Consider the following 22,354-nt stretch of genomic DNA (forward strand, 5'->3'; position numbering starts at 1 on the left):
GTTTGTGTGTGTGTGTACTTCCCTGTCTCCCATTAATCACTGCCTCAGGCCCCGTGGGCAGGTCTCCACCACATCCTGCACCATCTGGTGTGCAAGTGAGTGCTGGACTTCCCTACCCAGTCCCAGGGCAGCCTAGAGTCATCCTCCCAGCTCAGCAAGCCCAGCTCTCCTTATCACAGGCTTATAAAAGGGCACAAACTTGCTCTGCTCTCTCCAGGCTTCAGGATGCAAAACCCTGTAAAGGGGGGAGGAAAAAGCCCCTCTTTCTCTTTCTAATTCACTGTCATTCTGATGAGCCCCTGAGATGGTGAGGCAGCTCCAGTGTCCACTCCTGGAAGCAGAGAACCCTGTGACTGCAGCTGGAAAGGTCTGGGGCAAGCTCCCAGTTTAAGCTTTTCATGTTGCATCAGGGGAGGCAGGCCCAGAGGAGAAAGTCTTTGCCCAAGATCACAGAGGGCTCACCTGGATCCTGAACATAACATGACTGCAAGCAGCAAGGGAGGAGCAGGAATAAATTGTATTAAGCACCAACTAGGGTTAGGTGTTTTAAAACCACCCATCAATTTATTTGAATGGACCACATGTTTTTTTTGTTTGTTTATTTTTTTGAACTTCAGATTTGGTTCTGAGGCTCAGAGAGGTTAGGTGATTTACCTAAGGCCACACAGCCAGTCAGGGGTGGAATTAGGACACAGATCCTTGTCTGCCGGATTTCAGGATGCAAGAGAGTCGCTGTGCACAGAGTACATCTTAGGCCATGTGATTGGAGGTGAGGGCCTGGGAGGTGGGCCAGGCGGCGAGAGGAGGGAGAAACCGAGAGACGCACATGAAGTGTTGTCCTGACCAGTGCTGGGTTTTTTAATTCTCATCTAAGAAGTTCTCATATGTAACGAGTTTTAAGCTCATCTTAAGCATTTTTGTCTCAAGACTTATGCTCCAAACGCGGACTTTTTGTGATGCGAACACATCACACAAGGACCAGAGACTTTGCAGGAGAGAGACTCACCGGGAGGTACAGAGCTTCCTTTCAACCACTAAGCCAGGATCCCTGTGAGCTGGAAGGCAGAGTTCTAGCTCACAAATTTCGGCCTCCGAACTCCGGTTCCTGTTTTCGTGTCGGCTTTCGCCCCCTCGTGGAAAGGGGCGGACTCTGGGTTAGAGCAAAGGCAACGGCTTCCCAGCTAGATTGTTTCTCTCTTACTCTGGGGAATTTGGTTTTCAAACCAAAATCGGTCCCGTCAGCCAGTGTTGTGGAAATGGATTCAGGGCTTTGTTGTATGGCCTTTCCGCCCCCGCCCCCGGTTAAAGAAGACAATTGGTGTGTGGGTACAGCGGGGACCCTGTTGTGGCAGGGAGGTTTCCAGGCTGGAGTCGTTTTTTGGGATGTGGCCGCTGTAGGGTAAGGAAAAAGTATCAGGCTTTTCTGCCCTCCCGCCATTAGGATAGATGAGGGAACCCTGCGGTCCTGAATGCATGCCCGATGGCAGGCACCTAGAGTGGGTACACCTGGGCTGAGAGACTGAGTTTATAAGGGTGGCGTCACGGGGACGCCAGCAGAAGCCGAGAGAAGAAGAAGAGAAGCAGAGAGAAGGCCAGAGAGAGCCCAGATAGAGTGAGGATTGGCTGGGGGCCGGGAGGCTTGCCAGCCTCCCGGCCCCCAGCACCCCTGCCTGCCATGTGCCTGGTAAATCTAAATAAAAGTCCTGCAAAAGCCACTGCGGACTCTGAATCCTCCTTCACCCGGTCTGCTGGGTCAGAAAACCTGCTCAGTGTCTATTCTGCCCCTTATAGCCGCCCACCTCCTGCATCTGGATCCCCCAGGAAGCCTGTTAAAACACAGGTGCACAGCTTCTCCCTCGGGGCCTGGTGCAGTTTGTGCTCCCGAGCTGAGGGCAGGAGACCAGCCCGCCCCACCTGTGTGATCTCCACCCGTGAGCCACTTCCCACCAGCCCCCACCTGCAGGCCCGTCCCCTTTCCTCAGCCCCAGGTGCTCATGCAAAGGGGATGCTTGGTGCTCTCTGCTGGGGAAGGGTGCTCCCATTGGTGCTCCGAGCAAAGTGGGGGTCAATGCTGGCAAATGGACTCGTGACTCTGTCCATCCTTGAATGATGCCCATGTGGATAGGATGGTCTGAGTGTGCCCCCCAGAATTCAATCTGAACCCCCAAGGTGATGGTATTAAGAGGTGGGGGGCTTTGGAAGGCGACCATGCAGGTGCCCATCCTAGAATGGGATTAGTGCTCTGAGAAATGGCCTAGGGAGCCTGCTCAGCAACCCCCATGTGGGAACAGGCCCACCACACCAAATGTGCTGACATCTTGATCTTGGACTTGCAGCCTCCAGAAGTGTGAGAAATACATTTCCACTGTTTGAAAGGCACCCAGGCTGCGGGTTTTGCTATAGCCACCCGAGCAGACTAAGAAAACGGGCAGAAGTTCTAAGGAAAGCTCCAGTAGCCAGGAAAGGCAGCCAGGTACTTGAGCAGTCCCTTTAATGTCATTTTATTTTTCTTTATACTAGGGTGGAAGATAAAATAATTCCACAGATTCTTCTGGAAACTCAAGATGATGGGAAGATGAAGGAAAAAGTTGCATAGATTGGGGTCCCCACAGTTTGGATTTTCAAGACCTAGGAAGTGAAGCAGAAGGGGGTTTTAGGATAAACCCAGCCACCATCTGGAAGGGGAAGAGACAGGCCTAAGGTGTGTGTGGACCCTTCTCAACTCCGCCAGTTAGAATCACCTGGGAAAGGTTTGTGAAAGAAACTTGAAAAGGTGGGTGTACTTTAAAAAGCACACAGACCTTAGGGACACAGCTTAGTGTACTTTCTCAAGTAAACATGCTGGTGATGATAAAGAACATTTCTGGCACCTGCGAAGCCTCATAACCCTCCCAAGCCCCAGCCTCCTCGACTCCCACCCCCGCAAAGGAAATTGCTGTTCTGATTTTTGAGAGAGTAACTTGGGAAGATTTTTAAAAAGATTAATATCTGGATCCCCAATGAAATATTTAGGCTCAGATCTGGGTGGCCTTAGGCTTGGGGACTTGGCAAATACAGCTGGACCTAGGGGGGCTCACTCACAGTGCACTCCCTGCAGGGGAACCCTGGATTTCCATCCTGGAATTCACAGCCTGGGATTCCTCCAGGATGGAGGCTTTCTAGCAATTTCTGGAAATGCTAGCGCCATCAGGAGCCAGGCAGGGTAAGGGGTCCACCTGGACACTGGGGGGCCACTGAAGCTGACTGGCTCAGGACCCTTGATGAGCCAGAGCGAGGTGTGTGGGTGCAGCCGTGGAATTCAGCGGGGGTGGCTGGTGACATCCGGGCAGCAGTGGGGGTGTGGTGGCCAATGCTTCCCACTGAACCCTCCTCCCAAAACAAAAATGGCCTTTGACTGTTATGACATGGATCCCGTGTGACCCAGACCAGGCGCGCCGACCTGGGTCGTGGCTTTCTGTATGCTCAGCTTTTCATTCTAGGACACTCATTTCTCTTGAGCATTATTTGGAGCAGAGCCGATTCCCCAAAGGTCACTGGAAATTGGAAGCCAGAGAGCCCCCAAAAGATGTGGAGGAGAGAAAGAACAAAAAGGAAATATAGGAAGAGAGAAGAGGAGGCGCCACTCACGTGGCTTTTGCAGAACGGCTTGACAAACCCAAACTTCTGCGTGATCTCGTTGGTCTGGAACTCCTGCCACCGGCCGGCCACCAGGGCCTGGGCGCTGATCCTGTACTTGACCAGGCGTTCGGCTCGCAGGCTGATGGGGCTGAGGTCCCAGTCCACGGCGGGCGACTGCACGTCTGTGTGCCTTTTCCTCTGCAAGGAGTGTGGTCCCGTGAACCCGGGGGGCCCAGGGTTAGGAAAGCGGGTTCCCGACACGCGGACCCCACTGTGTGATGTGTGCAGAGAGCACGAGGGTGTCTCCTCAGGACCCGTTTCCTGAGCTTGGCGGCCACTGAGCCAATGGGCATCTGGGCCCTGACCTCACATAAATCACTGCGTGATGGACTGGGGTTCAGCAAATCCAGAAAAACGCCAGTAAGACGAGCTGCATGGGAGCTTCTCGTCACTTCCCCAGCATTTAAAGCCAGCAGTGTTCATGTGAGAGGGCCATAACTCAGCTCTTCCATCCAGTAAAATCCATCCTGGAGGGAGAAGCCTGAGGCACGGAAGACAGAGACCTCCCCGAGGAAGAGCGTGGCTTGGCCACGGGCCTCTCACCGGGGAGAGGAGGCTGGGTGAGGCTCAGGTGTCTCATCCGTGCATGTGCTCGTGACAAATAAATGGGAGACAGTCATGGCATAAGCAGGCACTCCCGGGGTCTCCGTACTGTGACGGGCAGTATAATAAAAAAGTGAATAAGATAGGGTTTCTCAAGGAGTTTGAAACCTTAGAAACATTTACAGGCAAAAATTAATCATGAATTTATGTTTAATCAGTTACTAGTCATTGCCTATAAACTGACTCCAAATCTACAAGACTTTCAGAAACACACCGTCCCGCACTGTGTCCTTACCTGCATGCAAAAACTATACGCAGTCGCGTTATGTTTGATGCCCTTTATCTCAAAGAAGAACCCATATATGGCGATCACTTTTGAATGGGTCGTGTACTCCTAAATGGAGGACCGTGAACAATAAAACAACAGGGAGAACAAGCGTCAGGCAGGAGGACAGAGTGTTACAGGGCAGGGCGAGGGGCAGTCCAAAGCCTGGAACCTCCCCCTTTCCTGGGGACCACCCTGTTACAAGAGCACCTCGGTTTGCAGCTACAACAAAAGTGATTTGTCTAACCACTGATTTCTTTTTTTCAATAGTTTTTTCTTTTTTTTTTTGCGTAGAAGATGTGGGGGTGCAGGCCAGAGGTGTGGGGGGTGATTCACCAGAGACAGAGTGGGGAGCAGAACAGGCAGATTTGCTGACATACACTGCTGAGGGGAGCAGTGGGGCGACAGGAGAGGTCTGTGGCGCCATGTGTGGGTCAGCTCCCTGGCCGGGGATGGAACTCAGACGGTCATGGTGATAGAGCTGAGACTTAATCCCTAGGCCACCAGGGAGGCCCTAACAACTGATTTCAAATACAACCAGCACCTCTCGCCTAGGGGGCATGAGAAAAGCCAGATTTTAGGGACATCACTTGTCTTTATAGGTTAGTGGTCAGTGATGACCCCTATGGACTCCACATGTCCTTATTGGAAGGAGAATGAGTAGTCAGGTCCTTAGGAGATGACTGGGGATTCAGGCCTTGGGAACAAAGCTCCAGTGTGATGGGTAAACACCCCTGGGATCCCAAGGTGTCTGGGCCCCGCGGTTGCCAGTCTGTCCACTGTAGCAGGTCATAAGGCTGGACCCTACCCAAGGCCCCACCCGGAGGGGAAACTCTGATGATAGATTCAGGCCCCCCAACCATTGAAACCATGAATCCTTTTGAGGTGACTATTGGGGTGACTTTCAAGAAGTCAAGGAGAACAGCAGTTTCCTGGAGGGACCCCAAGACAGTGCAACTGCCAACCTGAGAGGCCTCGCAGCTGAGCCCCTGACCCACTGCTTGCTTGGCTGCGGGGCCCATCAGAATAGCCACCCAGAAGAGGCTCGCCCTGGTGACCTCGATTGCAGGCTGCGAGCAGGGTCTCCCCCTGAGCGGCTGGCATCTCCGGATGCTTGGAGGGAATAGAATGACCAGCTCATCAACTGGCCCACCCTTTCCTGATTCTAGAACAGGAAGCCCTGCATCCCAGGGAAGCGTCTCCTTCCTTGAAAGATGGGGACAGTGGTCACTCGGGGGATATGTTGGTTGTGCACCTCAGGTTACTGAACAGCTCTTCCAGGCCCCTGTCTTTGGAAGTTTTTTCCCCAGGGGGTGGGGTGTGTCCAGAAGGGAACACCTATCATTTCCTCTTCTGTCCTGGCCTTCCTACCAGAGGTAAGAAGTGCTTGTTCTAAGTCCTTGACCCAGCACGAGGGGAGGGTTCCTGCCGTGCCTGGGCCCAGCGGCCAGTACCTGGTTAAAGAGCAGCCCGTATCTCACAGCCTGGGTGGTAAGATCCTTCAAGTGGGCCATGTCGCCCCCACTCTCCAGCTGAAAGGGAAAAGTGCACAGCTTATGGGCACCTCACCCCCATAGCAGCTTCCCTTTGGTTCTTGATCCCCACGGCCCACTGGCTCCAGAGTCCTGGCCCTGAAGCCCACAGGGAGCCATTCACCCAGCCACGGCCTTCAGTGAGAACCTACAGTGCTCAGAGGATGCAAAGAGAACAAGAAAAGCATCTGAGCCACCTCGTTGGGAAATAAAATGTGCACTTAAGGTGATCCTAAGGCAGAGTGACCGAGGGGCTTAAAGTCAAGAGCGCACAGCTCCTCCTTAATCCCAGACTCCTCGGGCAGGCTGCAGAGGAGGGAGAGGGTTTCGGGAGGATGGCCCCAGCAGCAGGGGCGAGGAAGGAGGGGAGCAGGCAGAAGGATGTGAAGGAGGTGGGGTCTTCCTGAGGGGTCCAGCCCATGTCCCTCCTGCTCCCTGAGTATAGCCCCCGAATTCCATCCCGACAAGCCTGGCTCCCTGGGGTCCAGATCTCCTGAGCAGGGCTGCTGGGCTCGGTGTGCATTACAATAGGTATTTGTTGAGCTGAATTGAATTTTAACTAGTGACTCATACTTTGTTAGAACTCAAACACTGCCCTGCTTCATCTCTAAAAATGCCAGATGAGAATCACATAAGAAATGCAACCATTTGCATAGACAATGCACAAAGGGGAAATGCCACATGGAAAAATATTCATACTTTTTGGTAACAAAGGAAATGCAAATTAAAAAATGAGATGCCATTGTTCCCGCCTCAATGAACAAGAGGGTCTGAAATGACCATGCCCCCTCCCCCCACCCCCATGGCTGGACACCCAAAGTTTCACTCATTTATTGCACAGGGAGGAGCAACTTGGTCCCACATTTGATTATATGCATCAAGAGAAAAATGCACAATCCTTTTTGGACCTCTGTTTTCTACTCTTGAGACTCTTCTAAAGGAAATCACTCTAAGTACAGTAAACTAAACCATTACGTGCAAATGTGTTCGCAGACTGCAACAGTGAGCGCTCAGAAGCACAGCAAGCTTCCTACAACAGAGAAACGGCAAAGCAGCATCGTTTCTGCCATTTACTCCGATGCTGGTAGAAGAGTCTGCAGCCATTAGAAACAGTGTTAGTAGTTCAGAGATGCGTGGAGCCCACGCTCATCACAGCAACACCGACCGTGGCCGAGTTCTGGGAACAACCACTGTTCATTGGCAGGTGATCAGAAGAAGACAGGGTATATGCCACCAAAGGGAACCATGCAGATATTAATTCAAAAATAGGATGAAATCCTGCCATTTGCGACATGGGTGGACCTGGAGGGAATTTAGGCTTAGCGAAATAAGCTGGGTGGAGAAAAACAATGCATGCCTTCACTTTTTATATGGAAGATAAAGAAACTAGTGAAAAAGTAAAGCAAAGCCAAACTCTTAGGCTGTAAGAACAAAACAGTGATTACTAGAAGGAGCCGGGTGATTTAATGGGGTAAGGCGGGGATCAGTTACATGGTGAAGAACAGAAACTAGACCTTGGGTGCTGAACTTAATGTAGTATATCCAGATGTTGAATTATCATGTGCTACATCTGGAACCTATCATGTTATAAGTCAATGTTACTGCAAGAAATGGCTTCTAAATAAAAAATGCTCAGAGGCACATTAAGCGTATTTTAAAAAAAGACTAAAAGACAAAAGACAAAGAGGTTGCTAGTAATGGTTGTCTGTGAGTGATAAGTCTGGGGGTATTTTCTTCCATCTTTCTCTGCATTTTAAAAAGTTTTACCAATAAGCACGTGGTACATTTGTGTCTGTGGGGCGCAGTTTGGAGGATGAGGAAACCCCTGCTCATCCACCTCTCCAGGTCAATGGGTTGGAAGCTCCAAGCATCTGGGCTCCTGGGCTGCGCTCTCTCCCACCTCCCCTGCAGGCTGGCTCTCCCTCCCCCAAGGCGCAGGACCCAAAGGCCCACGGTTTCCAATGCAAACACACAGCTCCAGAAAACGCCAAGTCCAAAGGACACCCCCCCACTTCCAGGCCTCCAGGGCCGCTTCCTGGGGCCGGCAGCTCACCGCGTGGTAGTGGTTGGCGGTCACCCGGGCCAGCCAGGACTCGGGGTACAAGTTCATGTGCCTCAGCTCCTCCAGCTCCTTGCCTTGGAAGAAACATGAAGGGAATATTTTAGGGACTTATTTACAACAGAACCGCACAAGTCTCATTTATGGAGAGAGGGGGCCGCCAGAAGCTGGGGGTTTGGGGGATAAGGGTGGCCTTATTTCAGGTTTCGTTGGTAAAATGGAAACAGGAATCTTAGAACCACTGTGGTTGTGTCCAGAATCCACTCCTTTTGGATCCCAAATTAACTTTTTTTTTTTTTTTTTTAAGATTTATTTATTTATTTATTTATTTGTTCTCTGGTGAGAGAATTCACCAGAGCCAGAGCGGGGAGCAGAGCAGGCAGAAGGACCGAAGTACACTGCTGAGGGGAGCAGCGGGCGGCAGGAGAGGTCTGCGCGCCATGTGGGACCCTCCTCCGATGCCCGGGGAGCAGCCGGGGATTGAGCAGGCGCTGCAGAGGCTGCGGGCAGCTTCGCAACCCAGCGCTCAACCCAGCGCTCAACCGCTGCGCCACCGGGGAGGCCCCCAAATTAACTCTTGTTTAAGAACTTACACAAATACATATCCAAAGGAACAGACAGATTCTCTCCAAATTGGATGGCAGTTTCAACCACACTAGGAGCTTGTCTGAACTACCTACTGATGGGTGCTTTGAAGTTTAACTTACAGTATTTTGAAAGAAATATAGTTGCAAAAGCCCTGCAAGAAGCAGTGGCTGCCAGGGGCCCCTGCTGGGCGGCTGAGAACCACAGTCAATCAAAGCGGAGGCCTCCAAGGTCAGCTTTGGCCAATGAACTAGCTCTAAAAATATTTTAGTGCTCACAATATTATAAAAATAAAATACTACCAAAAACATAGCAGGAAGACATTTGGGCTGCACAAGGGTCCGATTCATTGCTTGGCTTTTATTTTTCTTCCCACTTTTCCTGGGTCTCCCCTCCCAGGACCCCGGGAATCATCGGGTGTGCAGTAGCCATGTGGTTTGGCTCCCCAGGGGACCATCCTGCCTGAGAAGGAAGGATGGACATCAGGTGATGGACGGACTAGGGCGACTTGGACAACTCCCTGGCCCCATCACCCAGCCCTGGGTGCCAGAGCACTCCTGCCAGCGGGTAGCCAGAAATGGCTTTGGAAAAGTTCCTTCTGGATGCAAAGATCTCACAGGGTGGCCTCCTGGGCTGCCCCAAACACGCTCCGCAGTATTTCCCTCTTCCTTCCAAGCAGCAGCTGCCTTGCCTGGCCCAGCTTCTGGTTGAAGGAGCTCAAGTGTGGAGCATGGACCAGAATTCCCCGCCCCCCCCCGCCCCAATCCGCATGGCCAGGCAAGCCACCTGGAGGGGACACTGCCTTGAGGCCCTGCCCTTGGGAGGGACACAGCTTGGCAGCCATGGGTGCCTCACAATAGAGAAGCCCCTTTCTTCGACCATCACTTTGCACAGAAGCTCTGCATATCCCCATTTTACAGACGAGGAAACTAAGGCCAGGCAGTGACTTCCCCAGAGTCACCCAGCCCGGATGGGATGAGCCGGGTCTCAGTTGATTCCTCTGGAAAGGTCTGGTGGGGCTTTCAGGGAGAGGGTGACTGGAGGCGTGGCCGAGGGTGGGCAGGCCCCCCAAATCTTCCCTGTGGGTGCACGCGAGGGCTGGAGCTCACCTCTGGTGATGCCGTGCAGACGCAGGCAGAGGAAGAGTGGCATCAGACACTGCCCCATGTCCCGGTCCAGGAAGGCACACTGCTTGGGCAAGCTTCACAAAGGCACAGAGAGGAACAAGGGTCTTAGGAAGCACCTCTCCGGACTGTCCATGTCCCCAAGAAACAGGATTTCACCAGCCAAGGCCCCACAGCCCTCTCTGGATGGGCGAGGGAGCCCCTGAGATCACTCTGGAAGGCTGAGCCCGGATAGCAGGGAGAGAAGTTCTGCTCCCGCGCCAGCCGCCACTGAGCTGCGCACACAGTAGGCGCCAGCACAGTCATGCAAGCAGGGCTGGGAGCACATGTCACTAATTCACAGAGGATCTCCGAACACATCTCTCACTCGAGTCTCACAAACTCCCGGTGGGGCAGACCGGGCAGGTGTCCCCGGCTCCATTTTACAGGTGCGCAAACAAAGGCCGAGCCAGAGTCAAACCCAGACGCGTGAGCCCTCCTCCATGCCTGCTGCCCTGGGATGAACGGCCCATGCAGGCTCTCGGAGGCCCTTCTGGTGGGATCGGAAAAAAGAGAAAGGTCTGATGCGTGGGTGCTGGTTTTAGCAACTGGCTTTAGCTTCTGAAACACCCAGTGCTGACACGCGCGTCCAGTTCATTTCAACACGGCCGGAGGTCAGGGCTGGGTCGGGAGGATCAGGTTGCCCTTGAGGAGACACAGACGCACGTCCACCGCTCTTGTCTGGAAACAGCTTGGCCATGAAATGGTCACGTCTCACAAGTAGGGGCAAATGGGGATCATTTTCCCGAGTCCCTTTGGAAACTTAGAATCATCCCCTCCAGGCAGCTCCGCGTGACGCCAGCCGCGGGCACTGGTCGATGATTTTTCCATGAATAGAGAGTGAGATCCAGCTCACACCCCTGTCCCAGCCAGATGGCACCCCTGACCCTGTGTCCCGTCTCTGCAGGAGGCAGCTGCCAAGCTGCCCTGGCTGTTTGCTTTCATCAGATCTGGGAATTCCCAGGACACTCCAGCTCCCCTCTGGGTCAGTGACCCCAGGAGACAGGTTTTTGGGTGCTGAGGTGTGAGAGAAGTGCAATGATCAAAGAATGGGTGTGATTCAACGATTGCTAGCACCCACTGTGTGCCTGTTTCTGGTGGTGGACAGACAGATCGGGCACAACTGAAGGAAGGAGGGGCGCTGAACACTTTCAGCAGTGGGGGCTTCCGACCTTGGGAGCATTGCCCAGGCAGGTGCAGCTGGCCCAGGGCCCCGAGAACACTAATATCTCAGCTGAGCAGATGACCCTTGCTTGCCTCCTTTCCCTGATTGGGTGCCCCCAACTTCTCTGCCTCTGTGTCACCATTTAACAGAGGGTCAAGCTAGATGGCATTGTGGCTGGAAGCAGGTGTCCAGGAGGAAAGAAGGGGCCGAGCCGCACAGCCCCCCAACCTCGCTGTCACATAGAGCGGGAGGAGGCTGGCTGCTCCTCGGGGACCTCTTGGCATGGCCAAGTCGGTGGAATCAAAGGTTGGCCTGGTGTCCCCTGGCACTGAGTGTGGTGCAGAGACCTTGGGTCTAGCACTGACTTTTCTGGAACAAACTTCAGGCCTACTGTCTGCTTCCTGACGTCACCAAACAGCCCTTTGGGGAGGAGAATTTGCGGTTCCTAGATACTGAAAGGCACATGGGTCTGTCCGCTCTCTAGGCCCCGGGGACCAGTCCCCTCTGAGGCACACTGCCGCTTTGGAGCCCTCGGAGCTGCACCTGTTCATGTCCCCCCGCCCCGAATCTGTGGGGGTCACTCACCCTTCCTGCTCAGGGTGGACGCAGCCCAGAAGGCCCAGCACTTCACGCTTTAGGCTTAACACACACACTTTGTAATTCTGGCACTTTCCACCGCCAGATGAGCCTGGAGGGCATTATGCTAAGTGAAGTCAGCCAGACACGCAAGGACAGCTCTGTCTGATCCCACTCACGGGGGGCCCTGGAGCAGTCAAACTCAGAGAGCAGCTGGCAAGGCTGCGGGCGGAAGGGAGGGGGCCCAGTGGCTTGGGCGGCAAAGGTGAGCCAGGAAGATGAGGCGCCCTGGAGCTGCACCCAAGATGTGACCGTGCTCAGTGCCACTGAGCTGCGCATCTGCAAGCGGCTAAAATGGCTGATTTTATGTTCTATGTATTTTATCATATGGAAAAAGAATCGAGGTGAAAACCACTTAGTTACATGAAAAATAGTGGAAATTCTATGTTAAATGTCAAGGGGGGAAAAGCGCACACTTTGGGGCGGTCGCCCACGGCGCGGGGAACACAGCGTTTCTCACATGCTGCCCAGTGGACAAGACCCGGCACCTTCTGAAGCTCCAGAGCCAGAGACGGCCCTGTTCTCGCCTAGGCCTGAGTGTGGGGGACGAAATGGTTACTGTCACCGCCACCACCCGCCAGATGTCACCTCCGCTCAGCACGCCCTGCGGGGTGCGCCGGCCCCTCCCAGTGACTCGAGCCATTGACCCTGAGCGGGAGGAAGTGTCTCCTCCATGCAGTCAGGCCTTGCGGTGCGTGGGGAGGTGGGACTGGACTCGGGGCCGCCATCTCGCAGCCGCCCACTTTAGTGACTGTCCTGTCTGTCCCTGCTCCCCGGAGCGTGACTCTGCAGAGAGGGGGGTTTGTGTGAGTTGTTTACGCTTGTCTTCCCGGCACCTCTCCGGTGTCGGGCGCTCGTCAGCTTCAGTGTGTTGTGTGAGTGAATGGGAGCTGAGTCGGCCCTGCCAGCTCTCCGGACTCAATGCTCCCTTCCCACATCATTTCACACCTCTGCTCAGCCACCATTTATTTTCCAGGAATTCGGGCAGTGCCAGCCCTGGTGTGTTCATGCACACACAGGCACACGCACAGACTACCCTATCCCATACCAATTTTTTAAAAAAGATTTATTTATTTATTTATGCATACAAGAACTGGGTACAGGCCAGAGGTGTGGGCGGGAGGGGACGGGGGGTGAGAGGATTCACCAGAGACAGAGTGGGGAGCAGAACAGGCAGAATGACAGAAATACACGGCTGAGGGGAGCAGCTGGCAAATCAGGAGAGGTCTGCTGCGCCATGTGGGTAGCTCCCTGACCGGGGATCGAACTCATGCTGCAGTGGCTGCAAATAGCTTCATAGGCCACCAGGGAGGCCCCCCATACCAATTTTTGAGACTTGTGGGGTCCCATCAGCCATGACTAGGCCTATTTGTCAGACCAAGTCCTATCAGATATGCCTGGGAACCCTGTTCAATGTCACCTCCACTGTGAGGACTGCTCCAACCACTGCCCAAGGCAGCCCTGGTTTGGAAACTGACGGCAGGTAACTAACTGATCTGCCTTCTGTGGAGGCTCCAGTCTCCAGGTGCCATGTGCCCCCCTTGTTCCCCTTATTGAAGAGAATATGCTGTGGGGGCTACCAAGTGTGAGTGGGTAGCCAAAAAGGCATGAAGGTGGGGGAGCCAGAAAGGAATAGGAATTAAAAATACTTAGAGAAGAGAATAATACTTAGATAATACTAGAAGGAGATTCAGCGGAAGGAGAGCAGGGGCCACACTGCTCAGAGCAAGAGAAGAAATGAGAAGCCAGGCCATGAGAGACCCTGCTCTCTCCAAGCTGGATGACCTCCTGCACAGGCTTGGTCCTCTGAGAGAGATCAATTTAATGGTCCTCTTGGGAAACTTCAAAATGAATATTCTGGCAGAGATGCTAAGAGACGCTGCGTCAGGGAACCTGACTTTGTGATGACACTGGTCACACCTGCAGGTGCCATTCATTCATCACAAGACACACATGGCCCCTGCCAGCCCCAGCACAGCAGCCAGAGCATTCCCTTAGGACTTCAGCAGGCCTGGCCCCGGGTGTGCAGGATGTGTCTGGGGGTTCTCTTCAGCAGTTCCCTCTCACAGTATATGGGAGAAGAGGGTGTTGGGTTCAGAAGGCCTGTACACACCCCACAGCCAGCACATACCCTGTTCTCTGCGAAGAAGCTCAGAGTGTGAATGTCTCCAGCAAGCAGGTAAGATCAAGGAAGACTTCCTGTAGGAGGCGGGCTGGTAGGAGATACATTCAGAGCAGCTTAAGTTGGGGTGTTGAGATGGAAGCATGCAAATGTTTTCCAACAAGGAAGGCTATATAGGAAGATTAGGTGCTTGGAGGAAATAGTGGGTGGAGAGGTGAGGTTTGGGGGTCAAAATGGAACCAACATAGATTCAAGAGATTGGAGAAATATCATGTTGAGGAATACTCATGTCAAGGAGGAGCTTTGAGATAGCAGCTCCGAAAGGCCATGGAAACCCCACTTTCATTTTGGGGGCCACACACCTCAGCTTTACCTTCCCAATTTGTTTCTCTCACATTGAAAACACAGTTTCAATGACTCAGTCACATTCTAGCTCATTTCCCATCACACTGTGCTAAGACCTTCCAGTGGGAGAGCCAGCTGGGAACCAAGGACAAATTTCCCTGGGGTGCATGACTCATAGGAAAACGTGTCTCTTGGGCTATTAAAAGAATGGGGGGGATTTTAAAAAAATTGGGCTCAAAGTAAATTATATAGAAACCAAGCAAAGAACAGACAATTCTGGCACTGAATACCGCTTTCCCCAAATAATGATACAGAAAAAATGGGCTCTTTACCTAACTGGTGCACAGATGTTCCAGAAAAGGATCAAAGATTTCAGAACGATGCAATGAATATGGAAGAGGGTTCCCATGCGCGAAAGAAATGGGGTTTCTCAGCTTTTTAAAATGCACCTTACTGTGCTGGGAGCCCCAACCCTGCTGCTGTGGGGACAGAAATATAAACCTGACAGTGAACAGGAAGCCACCAGAGGGGGCACAGGAGGGGTCAAGATGGTGCACTGGAGGCAATTTTAGAAGAGACTGGCTAAGAGAACCCTGAGCCTAGCGCGGCCTCACAATCTTTTTGAGCACCAGGTCCTGGACACTGCTGCTGTGGCCCCCTGAGGGGCACACGAGGCATCCAATCTGCCCCGCCAGGAGTAGGCAGCAGAGTCTTGTGATTCGGCAGGCTCCATTCTTTACCACTTGCACAATCTCTGCTCTGCCTCAGTTTCCTCATCTGTAAAATGGGAACGATGAAGTAGGCCCTGGGGTCATGCAGATTGAAGGAGATCATGAACGACCTTATCAGAAAGTGCTTCTTGGGGTTTCCGCATTTAGGGACCCACGTAAGCTCTGCCCAGTGTGATGCTGTCATTATCAGTTTTCACTTAAGTGTTGAGGTCTATATAACTTTTAAAATTGATGAGCCTAGTACATAGGAGAAATTAGATTCATTCTCTGAAATCTCTGTACATTCATATGCCTTTGCGTTAGTCCAGAAATGAAAATGGGGCCTCCCTGGTGGAGCAAGGGGTGAAGACACAACCCATGAAGCTATTTGCAGTCTCTGCAGCACGAGTTCAATCCCTGGCCGGCCAGGGAGCTACCCACATGGAGCCGCAGACCTCTCCTGTCTCCCCACTGCTCCCCTGAGCAGTGTATTTCAGCCGGTCTGCCTGTTCTGCACCCCACTCTGTCTCTGGTGAATCCTCTCACCCCCTGCACCCCTGGTATGTGCCCTAGTTCTTGTATGCATAAATAAATCAATCTTTTTTTTTTTTTTTTTTCAAAGAGAAAGAAATGAAAATGACCTGGTCCTAGTTGGGTATGTTTTGAGTATAAAATATATATATATGGTCGTCGTCCTGAATAAAAGGAGCACCTTTTACTCGAAGGCAACAGGACCAGCTTTCAGTTTGAAAATTTTGTTTGGTTTCCAATGAAGAGCTACTTTTTTTCCTTTAAAAAATAAAGACACCTTTTGCATAATGTCTTTCACTGGACATAGAGCAAGTTCTCAGGAGCACATGATTCTTTTCTAGCATAACACTGACACTTGTCAAGTGTCACTTTTTCAAGTCATCTAGTGATTCAAAGGTATTCCACACCCTCAGGCCCCACAAAGAAAATCGCACTCTGAAGGATGTTGTGGAACATGACATCACTGATGCTCCCTCTGCCTCCCATGACATAATGAGCACAAAAACACAGCCCAAAAAACAGCCAAGCACATCTCATCATTCAACACCGCTATGTTACCTGCTGAAAAAGGCCAACACGGTTTCATGGGTCGGAATAGTCTGAGTTCTGTGGTTTATTTGCAAGAAGACCCACAAAAGCATTGTCTTCAGGAGATGAAATTCACTGAAAGTAAACAACCTGGTCAAAATAAAAGGTTAGGAAGACGTTTTAGGAAGGGTCAAAAGCACGCATCTGTAAGAGAATGCAAAGTTCAAAGTGACTTTAGGAATGAGACTGTCCCACCCGAGTCTGCAGGTGACCTCAGACAGCGGCCTGCAAGGCCTGCAATGGCTTCCCCCCGTCACTGGGCTGGTGGGTGGCGAGTGGGTCCCACCCCTGGAGCCGACCAGCTGTGTGGCCGCAAACAGTGGGCACTACCCACTGAGCCCTGAAACCTGTTCCCAAGATGTCTCCCTTCACACGTTCTTCTATCTAACCCCACTGAACAATCCTGCCAAGATGGACTGTGTTCTAATTTTCATAGAAGTAGAAATTGAAAAAAAAAAAAAAGAAGTAGAAATTGAGGCAGACCCCATGTTTCTTTTAAGAGCGAATGCTTTGTACATGAGTTTTTGCATTACTTTTGACTTTAAAATATTGCACTAAAATATACTTCAGCTCCATGGCTGAGCATTCAAGGCCTCTTTGCCACCTTTAATCCCAGTCCCGTTGGGGACTGAAATGTGAGTACATTATCCAGGGTCACATCTGGGCATGGGTCAAGTTCAATCTCAGCTCTGCCCCGAGCTGGCTTGGTATCTCCCTCAGTCCTTACTCCCTCCTCTACAGTTATATCATAGATCATAGCAGTTTGGTATGTGTGTGTGTGGGGGAGGGTAGGTGAGGGAGTGGGGGCTGCCCAGAGATGCCCATTACGGCTACAACAAATTTGCATGTACTGAGATGCTACAGACAAGACGAAGGCTCCAGGCCCTGGAGGTCAGGGGTACAAAATGGGTTTCGTGGGCTAAGATCAAGGTATGGGCAGGTCTGGGCCTTCCTTCTGGCGCTTTAAGGGAGAATTGTTTCTTGTCTTTGCCAACTTCTATGGCCACTGGTATCCCTTGGCTTGTGACCCCTTCCTCCATCTTCAAGCCAGCAGTGCAGCGCCTTTAGATTTCTCTTCGGTGTCCTTCGGCTTCCCTCCTCCACACTGAGGGAGACTTGGGATTCCACTGACCCTCCCAGGCAATCCAGGATGACCTCTCCCTGTCAAGGTCACCTGATGAGCAACCTTGCTTGCCACAGCAACCCTAATCCCCCTTTGCCGTGCAGCCTGACATGCCCACAGGGTAAGGGCTGGGATGCTGACATCTCTGCAGACCACTGTGGAGCTGGACACACCCAGGATTGCGTGGCTTGGTGCAAAGTCCTGCTCAGCAATGGCAGCGCTGACTCCCCCGTGGCAGGACTGGGTCCCAGCGGCCACGACCTGCCCACACTACCTCAGCTGGCCCAGCCAAGAAGGAGGCTGCTCTAACAGCCCTGATGCCCGAGGCCCTAAAATGACATTTCAAGGATTCTCAACCCCAGTGGTCTTCTCGTGGCTGGCTGTGGGGACGGCCACGGAGGGTGGGGCCGGGTTGGGGCTGGGGTCTACCGGGCAGCAACGCCATCACTCATTCACACCTCTCGTTTATTCTAGGCCACCTACAAAGGCAGAGGCTTTGACCCTGGCCAGACAAGACCCACCCTTGCCAGTGTCAGCACCGGTGAGGCAGGAGGGGAGGTGCCGCAGACACGCCTGGTGTGACACCTCCATGAAGAACTGCCAGGACTGTGGCCACAGCCTGCGAAATCTGCGAGACTTCTGAGGCAGACCCCAGGCTGAGGACCCCTACCCCAGAAGGTTCTCTGAGGCCTCAACCGAGAAGAGCCCCTGGGAGATCCATGAATAGGGGTGGGGGTTTTACTTGCACTGTGAAAGGTAATCACAGCACTAAAGCCTTCGCCTTTAGTCCAAGTGTCCGTGGGGCTTGGCTGAGGGCATTCAGGCGCTTCTCCATTCACCGAGAAGCCGTGAAGGCTCCCTCAGGACAGAACTCGCAGACTCAGGACAGAACTCACAGAGACGTCCCGCACCACCCCAAAGGGTCCCATCTGGGCCCTTCCTGCTGCTCCGAGGAGCCTGGGACTTAACTTGTATTCATTCTTTAGGAGGAAAAAAAATTGCTTTTAACACTGATTGTCTTCTAATTTCCTCTGAGAAAACCGTATTTAAATGATAAAGTCCCCTTTGAATGTAGACCAGAGTGTAAATACCAAGAACTGGACAACATGGTTCTGGCGGAGTTGACTGTTGAAGCAAAAAATGAAGCAAAACAGAAAGAAACAAAGGCCATGAGGAGGGGAATAAAAATCGCTGCCTCTTCATCCAACACGCCTTGTACAGCAGTTACATTAAAAATGCTAATGAGATGCGTAATCAGGAGAACACACCCAGGTGCTCATGAACCAAGGGGCTGGGCCTTGTGAACAGGACATTTGAGGTTCAGACCTTGGCAGGACCACATTGTGAGCTTTTTATGGGGAGTACGAGCAGCCCCCTCTCATCACCCCAGGGGACCCGCGCCGGCCACACATGGGATCTGGTTGTCACTAGGGAGGTGGGGAGGGGGCTGAGAAGAGGGAAGAGGACTCAGACAGGGGACAGGGACTCAGGGAGCACGGGGGACTTCAAAAGTTATGGGCCAGTCTCTCTTTCTGAGTTTGTGACAAAATGCTACCATTTGCCAGGACTTCTAGAGAATCCCTGAGCCCTGGGATGAAGCTCTCATAATATTAGTTTGTGCAACAGGGTAAGCTCCCAGGGACGCTAAGATTTACTGATAGCCAAAGGCTCAGGCCCAGGAGCTCAGGAAAGTGTGTCTTTCCTCTAGGCTGTTCACAAAATGGAAGCAAAACCAAATGACAATGAAGACAAAGTGACTTCATCCTCCAAGGTTGAATGGCCCAGAGCCAAAGATCTGCTAAGAGATGGATGTTGCTCCAATAAGCTTTGACACCCCCCCACACGCAGCACCAACGGGGAGCACAGGCTCCACCCTCATTGTGAAGTGCAGCCTTCTGAGGCCCCAGCCCTGACATGGGTGTGGGTTCCGGGCAAGAGTAGGGAGCAGAGCCTGGATGTGTTTCTAGCCATTTCTCTGTGCACAGGGCACCCCTCTTCCTGTGCCTTCTGTTCTCATCTCCCTCAAGCTTTAAAGCAGCAGCCTCTGGACATGAACGGTGTGAGAATTCACCTTGGGTGCAAGCGCATGTCCGGAGCTGTCTGCCTAGCACCCCAGGGCCCCCGGCTGGTGACATCCGGGGCCGCGCCCGCTCCTCTGGGTGCAGGGCTGGCCCTGGCTGGTCCATGCAGATGGTTCCCAGGGGTGGGCCGGGAAGCAGGACCCAGTTCCTACTGCAGTCATGTCTCCCCATGGGCAGTCTAGACACCTGCACGTCATGGCCTTGACCTCTTTCAGGCCCAGCGCACGTTCTGCAGGACGTGCCCACGAAAACCGCAAGCACTGGCCTCTGGCTGTGGTCAGATATTTTCCCCTCTCTTGGTTAAGTGCTGCCGGGGTGGGGCAGCTCAGTCTTTCCAAGGGAGGGGCAGTTACGACAAGTCCCAGGATGCCGTGTTTATCTTATCCACAGAGGTTGCACAACCCTTGCTTGTTGGGGGAGGAGGGGAGCTTGCCGGGAAAACTGAGGGGAGCAGAGCAGAGTGACCCTGGGTGCCCATCCTGGGGCTTGGGGCTGCTCCAGGGCCTGGGCTCCTGGAGTCTTCTAGATAGCAGTGTCCCCTGGCCAACTCCGGAGCCCTGTCCTGCCAGCCCCCTTTCACCAATGTGATGGCATGGCACCCTGCTTGGTAAATTCCAACCAGCAGAAAAGAATTATTCCCAGAACTAATCCCTGCAATTAGAATGTTCCTACCACCTATGCAAAAGCAAACACTTCTTTTCTAACACACCACTCACATTTTTAGGGGAATTTAGCCCTCTGCTTTGAAATTCACCCAAAGGGAGCACTGTCTCAGGAAGTTAGCAATGGATAGGGCTCCCTGGTGGTACAAGGGGTTAAGCGTCCACACTGTTAAGCGGCCGAGTCACTGCAGCACGATTTCGATCCCTGGCCGACAAGGGAGCTACCCACATGGTGCAGCAAACCTCTCCTGTCTTCCCACTGCTCCCCTCAGCAGTGTATTTCAGTAGATCCACCTGTTCTGCTCCCCACTCTGTCTCTGGTGAATCCTCTCACCCTCGCACCTCTGGCCAGCATCCCAGTACTTGTATGCATACATGAACAAATCTTTTTTTTTTTTTTAATTTTTTTATTTTTTAAAGATTTATTTATTCATTTATACAAGCACTGGGTATAGTCAGAAGTGCGGGAGGGTGAGAGAACTCACCAGAGCCAGAGCGGGGAGCAGAGCAGGCAGAAGGACCAAAGTACACTGCTGAGGGGAGCAGCGGGCGGCAGGAGAGGTCTGCGCGCCATGTGGGACCCTCATCTGGTGGCCGGGGAGCAGCCGGGGATTGAACCGGCGCTGCAGAGGCTGCGGGCAGCTTCGCAACCCAGCGCTCAACCGCTGCGCCACTGGGGAGGCCCCCATGAACAAATCTTAAAATTAAAAAGTTGGCAGCGGATATTGGATCCTTTCAAAGAGACGTGACACATCAATGCAACATGGGACCCTCAGGGGAGCCAGCGCTAGGGGGGAATGCCCCCGAAGACAGCGCTGGGATGAAGATGTCAAGAGGAGGTGCCCTCAGGGGGCTCACCCTCCTGAAGTTGATCATTGCACTGTGGCTTTATTTTTGTTGTGCAAAGATTTTATTTTGATTTATTTATGCATCCAAGAAATGGGGTGTCAGCCAGAGGTGGGGGTGGTGAGAGGACTCACTAGAGACAGAATGGGGAGCGAAACAGTGGCTGGTGATAGCTTGACAGCGCTGAGACTTAACCCATGCACCACCAGGGAAGCTCCCTGGGATATATTTTAAAGAGTCTCTTTATTAGAAAATGAACACTGAAGCATTTAGGAACACGATGTAGGCAACTTGCCCTCAAAGAGTCACAGGGAAAGGCCTGCGGCAGGTCCGCTCGGCGCGGCAGGAAGTGAGCAAGGAAGGGCGGGTGCCACCTGGACTCCCTGTGCTGCCCTTGCAACTTTTGTTTGCGATTATTGTCACATAAAGTATTATTTAAAATACAGGGCCTCCCCTGGTGGCCCAGCGGTTGAGCGCTGGGCTGTGAAGCTGCCCGCAGCCTCTGCAGCGCCGGTTCGATCCCCGGCCGTTGGGCGAGGGTCCCACATGGCGCGCAGACCTCTCCTGCCGCCCGCTGCTCCCCTCAGCAGTGTCCTTTGGTCCTTCTGCCTGCTCTGCTCCCCGCTCTGGTGTACCCAGTGCTTGTATAAATAAATAAATAAATAAATAAACAAATAAATAAATAAATAAATAAATCTTAAAGAAAAAAAATTTAAAAAGTGATCAATTTAAAAAAAAAGTGTTATTTAAAATACAAATTAAAAAATACAGAAAGGCCTTTTGACCCAGCACTTTCACTTGGAGGAGTTTAACATGGGAAAGTCAGTGGAGCTGAAGGTACATACACGTGAGGCTGCCACCAAGGTTCTCCTTGAGCAATAAAACACTGGAAATGACCTGAAAGGCCAAGCTCTGGGGATGTTTCCAGGAACAACTCCAAGCAGCCCACTGGGGCCAGGGGGCCAGGGGACGCCGCCCTGCCCCGCAGCCCTGCCCAGGGGGCATCAAGGAGCTCAGCCAGGACGGCCCCAGGCTGCTGTGAGGTGGGACAGGGCTCCTTGGCTAGAGACAGATTGGGGGGGGGGCACTGCAGAGCAGGTTCGAGGCCCTGGGTGAGGGGCCCCTGCAATGGTCCAGAGGAGAAGCAAAGGAGGTTTGGCTTCTGCCGGCGCCCACGGAGAGCGGCCCTGCCCGGAAACAGCACTGAAGGCACTTGGGGAGGAGGGCCCGGGGGCATCCAGAGGACTCCCAGGGTTCTGGCTGACAAAGGAACCCCAAAGGGCGGGACGGCACCCCGTGTGGTCGCCTGTGGGTCACAAAGGCCAGGCGGCCGCTGAACGTCCAGGTGTCCAGAGCCCCGAGAGGGCTCCGGCCGGACTCTGACACTGCTCGGGGCGAGGGCTTTTGTTTTCCTTTTCCTGCTTTTCCATGTTTTCCAAAGTTTCCCCAGTGAATACGTGTTCATGTAATCCTCACGCAGTAATTCACTACCAGGCGGGCGAGGAGACTGTGAGCACTCAGGGCATCTTCTCTGGTGCCGGGGCACGAAGGGCGCCTCTTCCCTCCCCTCCCCTCTCTGGCCCTCCCCACCTCACCTTGGTACCCCCTAGGTTTTGCCTCCACCAAGGCAGGGCTGTCCACAGGGGCAGGAGGTCTGGGA

At 52.9% G+C, this 22,354-nt stretch overlaps 1 protein-coding gene across 2 annotated transcripts in view; it reads right to left on the reverse strand.

Moving 5' to 3' along the window:
- Window positions 1-2,455: 2,455 nt before the first annotated feature.
- Window positions 2,456-22,354, reverse strand: part of BTBD16 (BTB domain containing 16) — a 33,678-nt gene continuing 13,779 nt past the window's right edge. For both annotated transcript variants that reach the window (XM_037497292.2, XM_037497291.2), the window contains exons 10-16: window positions 15,953-16,072; window positions 9,832-9,923; window positions 8,132-8,214; window positions 6,001-6,078; window positions 4,517-4,615; window positions 3,628-3,816; window positions 2,456-2,628 (exon numbers count right to left, since the gene is read on the reverse strand). In XM_037497292.2, coding sequence (XP_037353189.1) covers window positions 2,560-2,628; window positions 3,628-3,816; window positions 4,517-4,615; window positions 6,001-6,078; window positions 8,132-8,214; window positions 9,832-9,923; window positions 15,953-16,072 — 730 coding nt within the window. In that variant the 3' untranslated portion in view covers window positions 2,456-2,559. The remainder of the gene's footprint in view (window positions 2,629-3,627; window positions 3,817-4,516; window positions 4,616-6,000; window positions 6,079-8,131; window positions 8,215-9,831; window positions 9,924-15,952; window positions 16,073-22,354) is intronic.

This window comes from Talpa occidentalis, unplaced genomic scaffold, assembly GCF_014898055.3.
Source record: "Talpa occidentalis isolate TD23 unplaced genomic scaffold, MPIMG_talOcc4v2.1 talOcc4.8, whole genome shotgun sequence".
Taxonomy (NCBI): domain Eukaryota; kingdom Metazoa; phylum Chordata; class Mammalia; order Eulipotyphla; family Talpidae; genus Talpa; species Talpa occidentalis.